General features: G+C 39.2%; 1 protein-coding gene across 12 annotated transcripts in view; it reads right to left on the reverse strand.

Annotated features, from left to right (window-relative positions):
• Csp (Cysteine string protein) overlaps positions 1-20,168 on the reverse strand; it is a 338,068-nt gene that overhangs the window by 71,092 nt on the left and 246,808 nt on the right. For 8 of the 12 annotated variants that reach the window (XM_070082897.1, XM_070082888.1, XM_070082893.1 and 5 more), the window contains one exon: positions 15,099-15,155. The exons of the other annotated variants lie outside the window; for them this stretch is intronic. In XM_070082897.1, coding sequence (XP_069938998.1) covers positions 15,099-15,155 — 57 coding nt within the window. The remainder of the gene's footprint in view (positions 1-15,098; positions 15,156-20,168) is intronic. 12 annotated transcript variants of the gene reach the window in all.

A 20,168-nucleotide genomic window follows, 5' to 3' on the forward strand; every position in this document is an offset into this window, starting at 1 on the left:
GTGGTATGGGTTTATGTGGAAAAACAATGAATTCTGAGTGTAGTGATAGTGTGAGTTTTAGGGAAACCAGCTATAGGCAGAATGAGGTAGAGTTATTGGTGAATATAGGAAAGCTAGTGGCATTAGGTGACAAGGAGAGTAACAGGCATAGTTGAGGAACAGAAATCAGCAGGAAGAGAAAAGAGAAGGGAGGGTTCCTGAAAGCATATTATACTAATAGTCGTAGTGCGAGAAATAAGATAGACGAATTGAGATTAGCTGTAAGTGCAGGCAACATTGACGTTTTTGCCATAACTGAGACATGGTTTAATATGAAAAATAGGGACATGCCTGCTGAATGTCACATTCAGGGTTTTAAATTGTTCCAAGCAGACAAAAGTATCGGAAAGGGGGGTGGGGTGTCACTATGTCCGAGATCGTTTAAATTGTTGCATAAAAACAGGTATAAAATCTGAAACACATACTGAGTCTGTTTGGGTAGAATTTTCAGAAGGGCATAAAAAATTGATTTTAGGCATGATATACCATCCCCCAAACTTGGACAGAGACCAGGGAAAACTACTGTGGGAGAAAACTGTTAGGGCCACAAGGCATGATAATGTAGTAATTCTATGAGGCTAATTTTAGCCATATTGATTGGAATTCCTAGACTGGGAATTTAGAGTCCAACGACTTCTTAGAGGTAGTTCAGGATTGTTTTTTGAAGCAGTTTGTGACAGAACCTACAAGGGGAAATAACCTCCTTGACTTGGCTCTTTCAAACAAGGAATCCCTCGTTAATAATTTAGAAATTTCAGAGGAACTTGGTGCAAGTGACCACAAATCAATTACCTATAGCACTGAATGGAAGTATGATAGTAGGGATAACTCAGTAACAGTCCCAGATTTTCGCTTAGCAGATTACACTGGGCTTAGAGAACACTTATCATCCGTTGAGTGAGGAACACGATCGAAGTCATAGCAAAGTACCAAAGTGGAGGAGGAAGAGAGAGGGGAGACACTGCCTTCTTCAGTGATTTTTGGTGATTCTACAATACGTACAATAATAAAACAGCATGCGTCGATAAAGGCTATAGCGCCAGCCAACGATAAAGTGTAGCATTAACCCTGTAACTGTCCAAACGTAGATCTGCGTTTGTGTGTGTAGCGCTCCACTCTTGATTTTCTCCATAAGAAAGAATGAAAAAACGTAGATCTACATTTGGAGCGCTATGAGAGCAAACATAGATCTACGTTTGGAGAGTTTAAGGTAGCAAGTAAATTAAGTGACTGATAGAAAAAGGACTCCCTGCATGTCTGCTACACTACCTGCATGCCTGCTACACTTCCTGCATGCCTGCTACACTTCCTGCATGCCTGCTACACTTCCTGCATGCCTGCTACACTTCCTGCATGCCTGCTACACTTCCTGCATGCCTGCTACACTTCCTGCATGCCTGCTACACTCCCTGCATGCCTGCTATACTCCCTGCTACATTCCCTACATGCCTGTTACACTCCCTGCATATCTGCTAAACTCCATCAAACTATGTAATTAAACTAACATCACCTCCAAGGTAAGTGCAAATATTTATTTATAAATTAAAAATGTAAATATCTATTATTTATAAATTACGTACATATATTGTTTGTGGATAGTGGTGGTGGCAGAAGCCTCCTCCACCACTAATATGTACAGCTTCTCTCAGTGGCCCTTATAAACTCAACACCACCACCAACACTTACTCCTCTCATACATTATGACACATTTTATTCATTCTAGAGTATATATCATGTTTCTATGTTATTAATATTGTTTATGTCATATTAGATGAATTGTGATAGATAAATAAGCCGCAGAGTTGATAATAGCGTCATATTGAAGTACTATTCTGTCATGCCTCCTGACAGCAGGAACGGATTAATTGGATTTCCATTATTTCTTATGGGGAAAATTAAATTGGACAACGATACAATCAGTTAAGGACAAGCTCTCTGGAACGGATTAATATCATTAACTGAGGGTCCACTGTAGTCCCTGTCACCAATTTCATCCATTCCTTCTATTTTCTCAAATTCCTATTGGTTTTTAATCCTTTCACTGTCAAGAGCCCTGATTACAAACTTGCTCTCAGTGCCGAAAAATATTTTGAAAAAAAAAAAAAAAAAAAAAAAAAAGGACTGCCGCTCATCCGGTAATACAGTGGTACCCTGGGACACGAACAGCCCAAAACTCGAACAATTAAGTAAGCGTATTTATGTAAGTGCTTTTGTAAGTGTATTTTTGGAGGGTCTGAAACGGATTAATCTAATTTACATTATTCCTTATGGGAATAAATTCGTTCAGTATCGGCACTTGAACAGCCTTCTAGAATGAAATAAATTCATATCCCGAGGTACCACTGCATTACAGCCTGTACTCACTATACGACATACTCGTTTACCGACGCCTCAGACTTACGACAGCCTCTCTGCCCAGTATTCACACCTAAATAATGTATATTAGAGCTGATTTCCTCTATTCTGTTTATTTCAGTATAGAGTGGAACCTTGACTTACTTGTGTCACAATGGACGAGTTTTTTGAGATACCAGCCGCCACTCGGGCGAATGCTGATTTACGAGCCAGCATCCGAGTTACGAGCCAAATAAACGTAAAGTACACATGTATTAATAAAATGTACAAATGAACATTTAACATCACACTTATCTTTATTGAAGACTCTTGTTGCTGTATGGCAGACGGGGCAGAGGGAGGGGAGACGAGTTTATTGTTGGAGAAAAAGACACTAATATCTGGTGTATGGCAGACGGGGCAGAGGGGAGGCGAGTTTATTGTTGTAGAAAAAGACACTAATATCAACTCTATGGCTTATTTATCTATCACAATTCAACTAATATGGCATAATAAACAATATTAATAACAGAAACATGGAATATACTCTAGAATGAATAAAATAAGCCATTATGAATGTCACAAGGGATGTTCTGTTTTTGTTGTTGGGTGTATAAGGGCCACTGAGAGCATAAGCCGTCCATAATGGTGGTGAAGGTTGCAGCTGGGGCGGCGGTGTTTTCTGTAGCTCTATATAACTCCAGAAACACTGGAGGAGTTAGCAGAATCACTGAATCACTGAAAAAGGCACCCTCTACCACCATCACAACTATTACTGCCCTCTACAACCATCACTACCACCCTCTACCACTATCACAACCACTACCACCCTCTACCACTATCACAACCACTACCACCCTCTACCACAACCACTACCACCCTCTACCACTATCACAACTGCTACCACTACCACAACCACTTTTGTATTTTTCTACAAACTTTTTCTTAAATTATATGTTTCTCACATTCTGTACCAAAGGGCTGGCACTAGAAGCTTTCTTTGGAGCCATGGTGACTTATTTAGCAGTTGCAAGCACTAAAACGAATGGAATACGGTGGATCCCCGGCATCCGACAGCATCGGTATACGTTAAATCCGGTATTCAATACATTTTAACACAAAAAATTTGCCTCGCCACTCGATAAAAAACCTGCCACACGCGATTCGTCCGGGATGTGTCCACGTGTGGCCTGAACTGCCCCGTGCGTGCCAGTGTTTACAAGCCAGCCAGTGTGCTCGCATCTAAGCATACATTCGGTACATTCTATATTATCACAGTGTTTTTGGTGCATGTTTCTGCAAAATAAGTAACCATGGGCCCCAAGAAAGCTTCTAGTGCCAACCCTTTGAGAAAAAAGGTGCTAATGACTATTGAAATGAAGAAAGAGATAATTGCAAAGTACGAAAGTGGAGTGCGTGTGTCGTGTGCGTGTTTCGAAAACTTTGTTTTCGAAACAGAGATCGCAAGTGTTAGATGATGTTGAGAGACTGTTATTGGTGTGAATAAATGAAAAACAGATAGCAGGAGACAGCATCTCTCAAGCGATCATATGTGAAAAGGCTAGGAAGTTGCATGAGGATTTAATTGAAAAAATGCCTGCAACTAGTGGTAATGTGAGTGAATTTAAGGCCAGCAAAGGTTGGTTTGAAAGATTTAAGAATCGTAGTGGCATACATAGTGTGATTAGGCATGGTGAGGCTGCCAGTTCGGACCAAAGAGCAGCTGAAAAATATGTGAAGGAATTCAAGGATTACATACACAATGAAGAATTTAAACCTGAACAAGTGTTTAATTGCGACAAAACAGGCCTGTTTTGGAAGAAATTGCCAAGCAGGACCTACATTACTCAGGAGGAAAAGGCACTCCCAGGACATAAGCCTATGAAAGACAGGCTTACTCTTCTGATGTGTGCCAATGCTAGTGGTGATTGGAAAGTGAAGCCTTTATTGGTGTATCACTCAAACTCCCAGAGCGTTTAGGCAAAAGAATGTCCTCAAGGCTAATTTGTGTGTGCTGTGGAGGGCAAACAGTAAGGCATGGGTCACTAGGAACTTTTTCTATGACTGGTTATACCATGCATTTGCCCCCAATGTGAAAAATTACCTAATTGAAAAGAAATTAGACCTTAAGTGCCTCCTGGTGTTAGAGTGCCTCTGGTCATCCTACAGACTTGGCAGAGCAACTTTCTGGGGACATGAGCTTCATTAAGGTCAAGTTTTTGCCTCCTAATACCACTCCTCTCCTGCAGCCCATGGACCAGCAGGTCATTTCCAACTTCAAGAAACCGTACACAAAAGCTATGTTTCAAAAGTGCTTTGAAGTGACCACAGACACTCGATTGACTCTAAAAGAGTTTTGGAAGGATCACTTTAATATCCTCAATTGTGTAAACCTTATAGGTAAGTAAGGCTTGGATGGGAGTGACTAAGAGGACCTTGAGCTCTGCTTGGAAGAAACTGTGGCCAGAATGTGTAGACAAAAGAGATTTTGAAGGGTTTGAGGCTAACCCTGGGAATCCTACGCCAGTTGAGGAATCCATTGTGGCATTGGGGAAGTCCTTGGGGTTGGAGGTTAGTGGGGAGGATGTGGAAGAGTTGGTGGAGGAGGACAATGACAAACTAACCACTGATGAGCTGCTAGATCATCTTCAACAGCAAAGAGGCCAGACCTGGGGAAACTGCTTCGGAGGAGGGGATAGAGAAATTGAAGAAGTTGCCTACTTCACAGATTAAAGAAATGTGTACAATGTGGACAAAGGTGAAAACCTTTATGGATGACAATCATCCTCACACAGCTATTGCAAGCCGTGCTGGTGACTATTACAATGGCAATGTTGTGAACCACTTTAGAAAAGTCATAAAGGAATGAGAGGTACAGGCCTCTATGGACAGATATGTTGTGCGACAGAAGTCCACTGACTCTCAAGCTGGTCCTAGTGGCATTAAAAGAAGAAGGGAAGTAACCCCAGAAAAGGACTTGCTACCTCAAGTCCTAATGGAAGGAGATTCCCCTTCTAAACAATAAGTTTGACACTCTCCCCTCCTCCCATCCCATCAATCATCACCAGATCTTCATTAAAGGTAAGTGTCATGTATTCTATTGTTAGTAGAGTACTACAAACTGTGCATGTCTTCTTCAGTTTGTGTGCATTAAACTTAATATTTCATGTGGTAAAATTTTTTTTTTTCATACTTTTGGGTGTCTTGCATGGATTAATTTGATTTCCATTATTTCTTATGGGGAAAATTAATTCACCTTCCGATAATTTAGGCATACAATGAGCTCTCAGTAACGGATTAATATTGTATACCGGGGGTCCACTGTATTATGAAATGTATCGTATGAACTCGTGGGATCATCCTCCCTCACTGATAAACAGTGGCACACTGACTGGGAATGAAGTGTGAGGCGGCTCAGGGCTGTGTGTACACGTCCCAGATGAACGATTATTTGCGAGTCAAACAACAATTTGCAAGTCAATGTTTTGATGAAAAAAAAGTCATGATTTCCAAAAATTATGACTTTCGAGGTTTACGAAAAATGAGGGTCTACTGTAAATCCAATTCATCTGTTTCAGACACACAAAAGTATAAACAAAAAATACATATTATAAAGAATAACTATATTCCAAAGCTTATTTATCTATCACAATTCATCTAACATAATAAACAATACAGGAGGCCCATCACATTTGCAAGGGTTAGGGGATCAAGAACTTCGTGAATGTTGAAAATTTGCGAATGTTTGGTGTACAAATATATTGTATGGAAATATAATAATAGCATTCACTTAGCCTAACAATACTGCTCCCTTAACCTACTGAACCATGAACAATCATAAAACACATAAAAACATCATAAAATACAGTGGACCCCCGCATAACGATGGCATCACATAGCGATTTTTCCGCATACCGATTACTTTTATCGCAAAATTTTTGCCGCGCATACCGATTAAAAACCCGCTTACCGATTTTCGTCCGAGACGCGTCCAATGTGCCCTCAGCCAGCCTCACATGTGCCGGCCGTCCCATTGTTTACCAGCCAGCCTCCGCGGTAACATCCAAGCATACACTCGGAATATTTCGTATTATTACAGTGTTTTCGGTGCTGTTTCTGGAAAATAAGTGACCATGGGCCCCAAGAAAGCTTCTAGTGCCAACCCTGTGGTAAAAAGGGTGAGAATTAGTATGGAAATTAAGAAAGATTTTGAAGGGTTTGGGGCTAACCCTGAGAAGCCTATGCCAGTTGTGGAATCCATTGTGCCTACTTCAAAGATTAAGGAAATGTGTGCACAGTGGGTTGAACTGCAAACCTTTATAGATGAAAATCACCCTGACACAGCTGTTGCAAGCCGTGCTGGTGACTATTTCAATGACAATGTTGTGGCCCATTTTAGACAAATCGTAAAGGAACGGGAGGTACAGAGCTCTATGGACAGATTTGTTGTGCGACAGAGGTCCAGTGACTCTCAAGCTGGTCCTAGTGGCATTAAAAGAAGAAGGGAAGTAACCCCGGAAAAGGACTTGCTACCTCAAGTCGTAATGGAAGGGGATTCCCCTTCTAAACAGTAAGAAGATAATGCTCTCCCCTCCTCCCATCCCATCAATCATCACCAGATCTTCAATAAAAGTAAGTGTCATGTAATTGTGCATGCCTTTTTCAGTTTGTGTGTATTAAAATTAACATTTCATGTGGTAAAAAAAAATTTTTTTCATACTTTTGGGCGTCTTGCACGGATTAATTTTATTTCCATTATTTCTTATGGGGAAAATTCATTCGCATAACGATTATTTCGCATAACAATTATCCCTCTTGCACGGATTAAAATCGTTAACCGGGGGTCCACTGTACATACTAATATATGTATATACATACATGTTATGGTTTAATAACAAATAATGAACAAACAAAACACTCATCAATTCTAAGGTTAGGCAGATGAACTCTGATAACTTGTGATGATGATGATGACAATGACAATGAGGATGGTGATGATAGTTAGCCATGCAGGTACTGATGACAGCTGAATGGAGGTGATTACAGTACATGGAGTGTAACCGCATGGCATGATGAGTCTAGTGTGTGGATTCTAACTCTTCACTGCCAGTGTCACTGCCGATAATAGGCAGTGGATCATCGACATCGCTTGAGTCAGAGTTAGCAATAGTAGTAGTGGCAGGCTTCCCTGTGAAGAACATTGTGATAGGCAACTGAAACCGTGTCTTCTTCATATCTACAGAGTTTTGTAGGAAATTATGCTCCTATTAATGTCGTTCATCACCTTCAAAGCCCTAAACATAGATGGGTTTCTGTAGTAAAAAAATTGAGCTGTGCTGTCATTCTCATCACTTGCTCTAGTTTCTCTAGGGTCAGGGCTTGAGGTTGATTGGCCTAGCAACATTCTCCTCTTCTTCATCCTCATTCTCTGTCTGCACAATCTCCAACAACTCTTCATCATTTAGGCCCAGTGCATGTTCTTCAACCAGTTCTCTCACCTCACCATCCTGCATGTCCTCGAACCTTTCACCGCCAACTACACATGCTAGCTTCAGTCTTCCTCGTGGCTTTAACCTCATCCTGAGGACAAAATCCAACAAAATCACACACACACACACACACACACACACACACACACACACACACACACACACACACACACTGGCCACAAAGGTCTCCAACAACCCTTCATTGTCTGAGGGTGCAAATCCTTGACACTCTCATTCACTATTGAGAGGCAGTCAGTGATGGTGAATTTCTTCAAGTATTGAGTGACACTCAGGGTAAGAGGGAGGGTAGTAGGGACACGGCGGGAAGCATAAACATGATTGAGCAGCTGGGCATTCGCGAATGTTCGAAGCTCACGAAAGTGGAACTTGAAAATATGGAGGGCTACCTGTATTAATAGCATAGAAACATAATAGCATATACTCTAGAATAAATAAAATATGTGATTACATATGCGAGGAGTAAGTGGTGATGATGGTGGTGGTGTTGGGTTTATAAGGGCTACTGAGAGCATAAGCCGTACACATTAGTGGTAGTGGAGGTGGCAGCAGAAGCCACCAACACTATTCACACAATGTACATAATTTATAAATATGAAATATTTACACTTACTGTACCTCGGAAATGCTGGCAGTGGTTTAGGGTGGTGGAAGATAGGCAGGGAGGCGTATGTTTGTCAGTGGCCCTATATACCTCCAATAACACTGGAGGAGTTAGTTTTGTTTCATCTTTCTCTATCGCTTAATCGCTTAACTTACTTGCTACACTGTTAATGCTACACTTTATCGCTGGCTGATGCTATAGCCTTTATCGACTCCTGCTGCTTGCGTATCATACATATCGTAGAATCACTGAAGAAGGTACATTCTCCCCTTCTCTTCCTCCTTTACTTTGGTACTTTGCTACAAGTTTTTTCTTGAATTCTATTGTGTTTCTCACCTTCTTTATCAATGGGCTGGCACTAGCAGCCTTCTTTGGGCCCATGGTGGCTTATTTAGCAATCACAGACTAAACAAGTGTAAAAAACAACGAACTATTATGAAATGCTTCCTATGGCCTCGCAGGATAATGTTCACTCACCGAGAAACAAAGTGACACTGCCTCAAAATGCGTTGTGAGGGAGGTTTAGTGTGTGCATGGCACTCAGGTACTGTACCACCAATGAGAACAGAGAAGAGTAACGAAAACCGAGTCAACATTTTTAAGAAAAAAAGTCGGCAACAACTGAAATTCATGAAAACAGAGCCCAACGAAAAGGGAGGGTCCATTGTATCATATTTGTGTTAATTATATTGTTTATTATGTCATATTAGATGAATTGTGATAGATAAATAAGCCATACAGCTGATATTAGCGTCATATTCAAGTATTTTATCTTGCCTCCAGAGAGCAGGAACGGATTAATGGCATTTCAATTAATTTAAATGAGGAAAACTGATTTGATATATGGTGGACCCTCAGTTAAAGATGCCATCGGATAGCAATAAAATTGGATACCGATGCATTTCTGCATCAAAATATTGGATAGGCTAACAATGAAAAACTTGGTTAAGGACATTCGTCCAGAACGTGTCTACGCGGCCTGGGCCACCCACGGCTGCCCAGCCACTATGTACAGCCAGTGTGTCATTGTTTACAAGCTAGGGCGGACAATTCCACATGTACATGCAATACATTTTGTATTATTCCAGTGTTTTTAGTGCTTGTAACTGATAAATAAGTCACCAAAGAAAGCTTCTAGTGCCAACCCTGTGGTAAAATGGGGGAGAAATACTATTGAATTGAAGAAAGAGATAATCGCAAAGTACGAAAGTGGAGTGTGTGCTTCTGAGCTGGCCAGGTTGTATAACAGACCCCAATCAACCATCACTACTATCTTGGCCAACAGAAAGGCAATCAAGGAAGCTGTCGTTGCAAAAGGTGCAAATGTGCTTACAAAACAGAGATCACAAATACTCGAAGATTTGGAGAGACTTATCAGTATGGATCAACGACAAACAATTATCAGGAAAGTGTGTTTCACGGTCAATCGTATGTGAAAAGGCAAGGCAGTTGCATGAAGATCTAATTAAGAAAATGTCTGGAACTAGTGCTGATGTTAGTGAATTTAAGACCAGCAAAGGTTGGTTTGAGAGATTTAAGAATTGTAGTGGCATACAGTGTGATAAGGCTGCCAGTTGTGACCAACAAGTGGCTGAAAAATATGTGCAGGACTTTAAGGGGTACATAGAGGCTGAAAAATTAAAACCCCAGCAAGTGTTCAATTGTGATGAAACAGGCCTGTAGGACCTACATTACTCAAGAGGAAAAGGCACTCCCAGGACACAAGCCTATGAAAGACAGGCTAATTCTCGTGTTTTGTGGTAATGCTAGTCGGGATTGCAAAGTGACGTCTTTACTCGTGTATCACTCTGAAACTCCCAGTGTGTTCAAGAAAAACAGTGTCATCAAGGCTATTCTGTGTGTGATGTGGAGGGCAAACAATAAGGCATGGGACACTAGGGACGTTTTCCACAATTGGTTCTATCACATGTTTGGCCCCAGTGTGAAAAAATACCTCCTGGAAAATAAATTGGAACTCAAGTGCCTCCTGGTATTAGACAATGCTCCTGGTCATCCTCTAGACTTACAAGAGCGAATTATGGGGAAGTTGAGTTTCATAAAAGTGAAACTTGTGCCTCCAAACACCACTCATCTCCTCCAGCCCATGGACCAACAGGTCATTTCAAATTTCAAAAAACTGTACACCAAAGCGGTGTTTCAAAAGTGGTTTGAAGTGACCTCACCTCAGACACTGAATTGACCCTAAGAGAGTTCTGGAAAGTTCAGTTCAGCATCCTCATTGCATAAACCTTATAGGTAAGGCTTGGGAGGGAGTGACTTGCAGGACTTTGAACTCTGCTTGGAGAAAATTGTGGCCAGAATGTGTACAAGAGGGATTTTGCAGAGTTTGGGGCTAACCCTGAGGAGCCTATACCAGTTGTGAAATCTATTGTGTCATTGGGAAAGTCCATGGGGTTGGAGGTTAGTGGCGAGGATGTGGAAGAGTTGGTGGAGGACGATGATGAAGAGCTAACCACTGATGAGCTGCAAGAGCATCTGCAACAGCAAGAGGCCAAAACTGAGGAAACTGCTTCAGAGGAGGGAGGGAGAGAGATGGAGGAAGTTGCCTTCTTCAACGATTAAGGACATTTATACAATGTGGACAAAGGTGCAAGCCTTTATGGATGAACATTTCCCTGACATAGCTGTTGCAAGCCATGCTGGTGACTTTCACAATGACAATGTTGTGTCCCATTTTAGGGAAATCTTGAAGACACGCCAGAAAAAGAGCTCTATGGACATGTTTTTGGTGTGACAGAGGTCCAGTGACTGTCAAGTTGTTCCCAGTGGCATTAAAAAACAAAGATGGGAAGAAACCCCGGAAAAGGACTTGCTACCTAAAGTCCTTATGGAAGGGAATTCCCCTTCCAAACAATAATACACCATATCCCCTCCTCCCATCTCATCACTCATCAATAAATCTTCAATACAGGTGTCGTGTATTTATTTTTATGTACAGTATATATTCTTCATGTCTCACTGTTTTCCGTGTAGGAAAATGTATATTTCATATTAAAATAAAAAATTTTTAATACTTCTGGGTGTTTGGAACGGATTAATTGGATTTTCATTATTTAAGTGGAAAATTAAATCGGATAATGATAAAATCGGTTAAGGACAAGCTCTCTGGAACGAATTAAAATCGTTAACTGAGGGTCCACTGTACGAGCAAATCGAGTTACGAGCTAGGTCACAGAACGGATTAAACTCCTAAGTCAAGGTTCCACCGTACACTACACAACTGTATAAACATTTAAAAATATACCAGAAATGTTATAAAAGGTGCAAAGGTGACAAAACAATATCAAAGATGGTTGACACAAACTCACTACCATTATAGTATGATCCTCACTTAGCAATGAATTCGTTTAACGACGTGATCTCAGGAGCTGAACTCCGTCGTTAAGTGAGGAGAGCCTGTATTTTAACAGGCTGTATTACTATCAATAAAGGTTATCTACCTATCACAGTCATTCCAAAACATATCAGGTATAACAAATAACATAGAAGCATGATAAGGACACTCAAATTAATAAGAAATGACATCTTCCTTTTTTCTTTCAACAAACCGGCCATATCCCACCGAAGCAGGGTGGCCCAAAAAGAAAAATCAATGTTTCTCTTTTTAACTCTAGTAATGTATACAGGAGAAGGGTTACTAGCCCCTTGCTCCTGGCATTTTAGTCACATCTTACGACACGCATGGTTTAAGGAAGAAGAATTCTGTTCCACTTCCCCATGGAGAAAAAACTGACATATGGAGAGGTATTGAAGGGTGGGGAGCAGGGGAGGGATAAAAATAAAGTGACAGCGACTATTACAGAAAACGTTATGCGCCTGAAGGGTAACTGCAGGATTATTATTATAATCAAAGAAAGCGCTAAACCAACAAGGGTCATAGAGCACTGCAGGGCAGAAAAGAGCTGAGGCTATAAACAGCTAAGTGGAGAGGGAGTCAGAGGTGAGGAGAGAAAAGGGTTGGAAGGGACGCTAAGGGCTGTGTCAAAGTTCGTATAGTAAAACAGTTGCTGACAAAAAAATCAGAAAGTGATTGTAAGTCAAAGGCAGGGCCATCTGCAGGAAGGGAATATAAAGCAAGAGTGGTAGGGAGGCAGCATTGTTGGAGGTAAATCTTGCGGGTTCACTGGTAAACTGGGCAATTGACAAGAAAGCGAAGAACCGAAATTTAACCTATGCAAAGACTGAAAAAAAGTAAAATTTTCTATAAAAAAAAAAAAATCACCTATGCGTGTGTTTTCTGGAATATCTCAGAAGTTACTGACCTATTTCATGTTGTATTACCATTAATAATAAAGGAATTGAAAGAATTTTCACAGCAAACATAAAACTGAATGTTTTAATTTTGGGTGGTGACATTTTTGAAGTATCAGTAAGGGGTGGTTCCTCAATTAGCGATGAATTCGTTTATTGATGTGGTTCTAGGAATGGAACTCTGTTGGTAAGTGATGAGAGACTGTAGTTGAAATAGATAAATGGGCGGTGTCTTGTACCTAATCGATAGAATTTATTAAGAGGAATACTGTCTCTCCTCACTTAATGACAGAGTTCCATTCCTGATACCACATCGTTAAATTAATTCATCCATAAGTGAGGAGCATACTATAATGGTAGTGAGTTTGTCCCAGTAGTGTTTGATACCTTCTGGTAAGATGTTGAATAGTCTGTGGCCACAGATGTTGATACAATGTTCTCTTATTGTGCCCATGATGCCCCTGCTTTTCACTGAGTTTATTTTGCACTTCCTCCCATTTCTCCCACTCTAGAATGTTATGGCAGTGTGAAAATTTGGGACAAGACCCTCAAGTATTTTCCAGGTATATATCGTGCATCTCTCTCCTCCACTCCAGCGAGTATATATTTAGAATTTTAAAATGTTCCTAGTTATTTAAATGTCTTAGTTTTGTACATAGTACTCTCCTTTACTATAATCAACGGTAGTTGTTCTTGCATACATTTCTCCTTGTCTTCCTGAAAGTCCTCTCTGATGACAAACTATTTCAAAATAACTACGTATTTCAAAATATACACATCACTTTAAGTGATGTGCATTAGCAATGGCAATACACCAACAACACTAGATCTTGAATTTATTGGAAAAAAAAAAAATTCTAGACAAACTATCTAAACCCACTTGGAAAGTGTGATTGTGTTATTTTGAGAACTCTGATGTGGTGGCGCAAAAAGAAGCTGGTCATTACATTTATTAATTTGGTGGATTATTTGTTAGCCAATTCAACCTCATAGGATAACTATTCTATGGCTTTATGGATGAAACCCATTATAACTATTTGTGCATTTTCAGTATCCTTACATTAGTCTCCTGTATGTTACAAGTTACTCATTTATCCTGTCAAATTCTTCTCTCCCATGTGATGTTAAAGGGTGGATTGTATGATTTTATAACCACAAGCTCTTTCTTTGTTCTGGATCTCTTACCACTAGAATTCCAACACTGCAGTATTTTCATTTTAAATGTCAATTTCCGTTGCTTGTACCAATTCCTCATCCATACATCAAAGGCAAGGATGGGTGCACTACAAGTTTAATGATCATTTGGTGTAGCCTGTGCAGTGCACCAGAAAGGCATTTTCTTGAGTTTGAGTCAACCATGGCCAGAATTGAAGATGTTCTATTAAATAACCTTAACCCACCTAAGCCTCTAGTGGGCCTGGAGAGTTGGTATTTGCATCTTCATAATTTATATGGAAGTACATTTATTACTCATTTAAACCTCCGGACATTTTTAAGTCCTACTATGGTTTTTCTGTTGACATTTGACCTGGGTGCTCATTCAGGCACTGTATCTATGCTCTCTAAGTCACTGGGTAGTTTAAGGTTTAGTACTAGGCCCATGGTTAAGAATTACACATCAGTTTACTTCCAGCTCAAACAGGAGTGTACAGAATATTCATTGCTGTCCTAAAAACATATTTTGAGTCTCATTCATGGAGAAGCATTCAAGGATTACTATCCCCTGCATGACCTTCCATGAGATTAGCAACACAAGCATAAAAATGCAGTACCAAAAGTAGCAACTAACACATTCACTGATTATAAAATTTAACTTGCAGTATGTGACAGTTCTCTAATTTGTTGGATACTCAAATTAATTTTTGGATCTATTTTATAACTGATCCAGTTTGCCTTGTATTACCCCAATAATTCTTTAAATCCATGAAGATCACCTGATATAACCCTGTACGATACCCACCCTCCTGGTATTTTTCATTAGAGCATTTTAAAAAAAAATCATTAAATGTAGTTTAATACTGTAGATAATAGTTGCATAGACAACTTCCTCTCCCACAATTATATAAAAACAGGAATTCTAGTATTTTTACATCAAACAGTTACCATGGGTATCACAAAATGTGTATCATGTACTAGTTGATACTATAAAAATCTCTCAGGCTACCCCACCCAAATGCATATGGGTGGGGTGTCTGCAAGCACTGTCATTGCCTTTAATGGAGAAACAAACAGGAGTTAAATAAATACAATCAAATTAAATTAAAGGAAAAAATATCAATGCCAGCCCACGAGCAGAAAGTCTAAAAGCTCATAAGGAGACTTCTCAGTTTGTATTCAGCTACCTGAAGGGGTTGGTAGAAGATGAATTGCCTTTATTCTGGTTGAACATCTCTTGCTTCCTGCAAATTCACCAAGATAATCCTCTCACTTCAAACCATACATCAATTAATTTTTTAATGAATATAATACCTTTTTTTAGTAGAAAAGATTATATAAATGTTTAGAATTAAATACTTTTCCTATCATACCATGCAAGATTCTTCATAAATAGTACAAACTAAATCTTAATGCTATACAACTCACCAGTACCTTTTTAATATTGAGAAAATAAGGATCAATTTAAGAAGGTATTAAAAAAAAAAAAAGGCAATGTAAACACAAGCGGGATGTTTTAAATACCGAAGCTTGTAATTACGCCATCATGCACATCTGATATCTGATAAAAGTTTTATTTTTACAAGTGCAAATTAAAGTTGGATTCTATATTTCACCAGTTTCTCTAGTTATCATTTGTACATACCTATCTCTTAAGCTTTTCCAAACATGAAATTTAAACCCATTAATTTGCTCAATGGTAGAGAATAAGCTAGCAACAAAATACATGTAATAAGTTTTGAAAATACATAATTTTTTTAAAAAACTTGTTCATTGAACACACATGGGTTTTAAATTTACACCATATCTGCTTATGAACAAAAAGAATATATATAAAATACAAAGCTCACCGGACCACCATGTAGAGACAAACCTGGTTGAAATTTATGACTTGAATTTCAAAATTAATGGATCAAACCATTCACAATTTGGAGGTAAATTTAATTTTGTATGAAAATGTGGAATGGACAGACATTAGAATTAAATTTATATCTACAATTATGTTAAAGCCATACAAAGAATTAATCCCTCAATGTCAAAATGGTAATAAATTCCATGATAGATACCTTAGGACAAAAGACAACATCCATGATGACTTGGATATATATTTAAAAAGAGGATGCTCTTGCTTATTTCTTTTTATTATATAAAACCAATGTTCTTGAATTCTTGAATACTAAAAATCATCCCAAAAAAAGCATGGTGGAAACAACCCCCACAAAATATGGTGCCAAACGAAATCTCAGAAGCAGCAGTACAGAAATGCTGAGATTGTGTAATGCTCAAAAATTATGTATGTGAACCCACTATAAGTATCATGATGTCACAGTACATTATTAGTTAATATAGTAGACCATTATATTACATGGTAGTTACATTCTTGATAGTGCTGTGTTAGGTAAAACCATGTTAGATAAACTGAAGAACTTGCAGGAAAAATAAGGCTACATTCCTGGGAGCCCCCAAAAAGCCAAACAACTTTTTTTTAGACCAACAGATCTTACAAAAATAAAAGTGAATATGTAATTGCAGTTCATTGTAATGATATATTATGTTTTTACTGCTTAAGACTACAAATGAAATGAAAATAACAGTATTTCTTACTTTAAATTATGGGTGCTGGTGTTTGTGGATGATTGTGATGAGAGTGGAGATGCATGGTTTAGCCCTACTGGGCTGAGGCATTTGGCTGTTGGTGGATGGTAAAGGTTCTGGTACTAAAGTTGACAGTTGTATTGGAGTGTGCATAAATTCTGCAATAGATCTCCGGGCTCTTTTACCCTGCGGTACATTATACAGCTGAAGGTAAGGCATCATCAGCTGGTCTAGACCCAGTTTCAAAGCACTGCTTCTAGATTTGCCAGGGTCCTTTTCAGTAAAATGTCTGCAACTTTACCAATAATATGGAACTGCTCATGTAACTGCTGCAATGTTGACTGTTTTTCTTCAGGTTCTTCATCTTATTCTATTATGTGGCTTCCTTGTATCTGTGCATCGAACTCTGCCAACATTTCCTCTGGACTCCTGTCTTCGTCTTCATCACCATCATCAAAGAGCTCATTCACATCTTCATTCATATCTTCAAAACCATCGCCCAGTTATCTCCATACCAGCCGAGCAATTTCCTGAACCTGACTCTCCAGCAAGGAAAAAACAGTGAAAGAATTAACTACAGAAGGCCATAACTTTCCCTAGTCTGCATTTAATGTTGATTGGGGCACTTCCTTCTAGCATAGCTGATGGCATCTGCAATGTTAAATTTATTCCAGAAACTTGGTACTGCCAGGCTGGAATCAGAGTCCATTGAAGCAACTAGTTTTTTCACAACTTTTTTGTGTAGTTACACTTGAATAACATAACTACCCAATCCACTGGTTGTATTAAAGATGCTGTATCTGGAGGTAAAAATACAACTTTTACATTTGGGGTCACATCCAGCAAAGCGTGTGGATGAGTACAGGAATTATCAAGAATGAAGAGAGCCTTGAATGCAAGGTTCTTGCTGTACAGGTAAACCTTGATTTCAGGAATAAAGTAATGCTTAAACCAGTCAATAAATATTTTTTGTCATCCATGCTGACTGGTTTGACCTCCAAATTACTGGTAAGGTATTTTTATCTACACCTTTCAAAGCACGAGGATTCTTTGAACTGTAAATAACCATGGGTTTACACTTGAAATAACCTGATGCATTACTACAAAGGAGAAAATTGAAGCGATCCTTTGCTGTCTTAAAGCCCAGTGCACTTTTCTCTTCCTGACTGATTTAAATTCTTGTTGGCATTTTCTTCCAAAAAACACTTGTCTCATCAGCATTAAACACTTGATGTGGCTCATAGCCACCCTCAGAAAAAATTTCCTTCAATTCAGCAGGGAAATAACTTGCTGCTGTATGATCAGCTGAAGCACTTTCACCAGAAAACTTAATATTGTTTATCTTATTATGCAACTTAAAGTTGTGGAACAAGCCAGTGCCAAACACACTTTTTCAGGCCTTCCTTATCACAAGTATCCTGTGGGTGACGCCACAAATTTTTTTCCCCTCCTGTAAACCGAACCATGTCAAGTTAATTTTACGGAGTGTTGCATAAAATTGCGCAGCAATTTTTCAATAGTGTAGTAACCAAAAACGTGCCATATAAAACCGTGTAATATAACAGTCTACTGAATATAATTGTATAAAAATGTGCCTAATACTGGATAAATACTGTAAAGCATAAAAGGTTGAGAAGGAGCTAATTTGCAACTTCTGATATATATATGCAATGGCATGACAAGAGCCTTGCATGAGTGATGCATTATGGCCTCATTATCAGGCTGAGATGTGGACAGACAAGTATGCTTGTCTACCTGAAGGTAAGTCTTTTGTTACCAAAGTATATCCTCACATTTAAAATATTAAAGGTAATGCCAAAATAGAATGATTTCGACAGTGTATAAATCTGTAGTGGAGGGAAGGCAGGGTAGGGGTCAGCCTAGGAAAGGTTGGAGGTAAAGGAGGTTTTGTGTGCGAGGGGCTTGGACTTCCAGCAAGCATGCGTGAGTGTGTTAGATAGGAGCAAATGGAGACAAATGGCTTTTAAGACTTGATGTGCTGTTGGAGTGTAAGCAAGGTAACATTTATGAAGGGATTCAGGAAAACCTGCAGGCCAGACTTGATTCCTGAAGATGGTAGGTACAGTGCTGGCACTGTAAAGGAGGGTTGTTAACCCTTTCAGGGTTTCGGATGTACTAGTACGGCTTGCCCACCAGGGTTTTTGACGTACTAGTACGCCTAAATTCTAGCGCCCTCAAATCTAGTGAGAGAAAGCTGGTAGGTCTACATATGAAAGAATGGGTCTGTGATCAGTGTGTGCAGTATAAAAAAAAATCCTGCAGCACAGCGCGTAATGAGAAAAAAAAACTTTGACCGTGCTTTTGGATTAAAATAGCGACTTTGCACTGTATTTTCGTATGGTATTTATTGTTGTATTCTCGTTTTCCTGGTCTCATTTTATAGAATGGAAGACATATTACAGAAATTGAGATGATTTTGACTGGTTTTACAATGAAAAGTACCTTGGAATTGAGCTCAGAGTAGCAGAAATTTTTGATTTTTACCAAAGTTCAAAAGTAAACAAATCATGCTAAGTATCCAATACTTAGTCTAATACTCTTTCACAAGTGCACCAGTATTATTCTTACCATTTCTACACTAATGCAGTAGTCTGCATAACAGTAAATCTTCTATTTTTTGTGAGAATAAAAATTCAAAGTGGAAAGCAAAAGAATTTAAGAGGGGCTTGGGGACGTGACTAATGAACAGAGGAAATGTTATTTTAGTGCCAGGAATGTCTTTCTTGTTTATTCTGGACCCTATTTGGAAATTGGCATCTTTTGAAATTTGTGTGAAAATGGCAAAATTGCTAAATTCTGACCACTGTATTGGATAGTTGAAATCGGTAAATGGGTGGTTTCTTGTACTCATTCGATAGAAAAAAATGGAGTTTTAGCGGAATAGTTATGATTTTTGTTGACTAGTACATTGGAATTGGCCGAAAATAGGGCTCAAAGTGGGCAAAATCGCCGAAGTGTAAACATTGTCGAGACCTCTAACTTTGCGAGAGCATAATTCCGTAAGTTTTCCATCAAATTTCATACTTTTGGTGTCATTATGATCGGGAAAAGATTCTCTATCTTTTCGTAAGAAAAAATAAATTTTTTTTTTTTGAAATTTGGGCGACCCTGAGAACAAGTCTGGGAGAGGGCCCGGGGACCCTGAAAGGGTTAAAACCCGCACATAGGAAAAAAAACTTACATTTTGGTCAAACTTGGATCATTGACAAGTCACACTAACACACAAAGTTAAGAAAGCCAGTATATAAAGAATAGGGAAACAAGCGGGGACAAAGAGAGGAAGAAGGAAATTGAGAGTAGTGGTAATGTTGGTAGTGGCACAAATGGGTGGCAGTGGCAGCAGCAGCATCACTACTACTATTATTGCATCGTTTCACTCCCCTTTCTCTTGTGTCACTACCACTTCTCCCCCTACTCACTACTACTACCAACATTACCTCTACCACTACTCCACTGTCTTCTTTCTTCCTCTCTTCGTCCTGTCCCTGTCCCAGTCTCATTTACTCCACACACACACACACACACACACACACACACACACACACACACACACACACACACACACACACACACACATACATAACCTGGCCTAGTGTCTAATCGACATGTGCCTAGGACAAAATGGTAACTAACTAACACAC

This window comes from Cherax quadricarinatus, chromosome 8, assembly GCF_038502225.1.
Source record: "Cherax quadricarinatus isolate ZL_2023a chromosome 8, ASM3850222v1, whole genome shotgun sequence".
Taxonomy (NCBI): Eukaryota; Metazoa; Arthropoda; class Malacostraca; order Decapoda; family Parastacidae; genus Cherax; species Cherax quadricarinatus.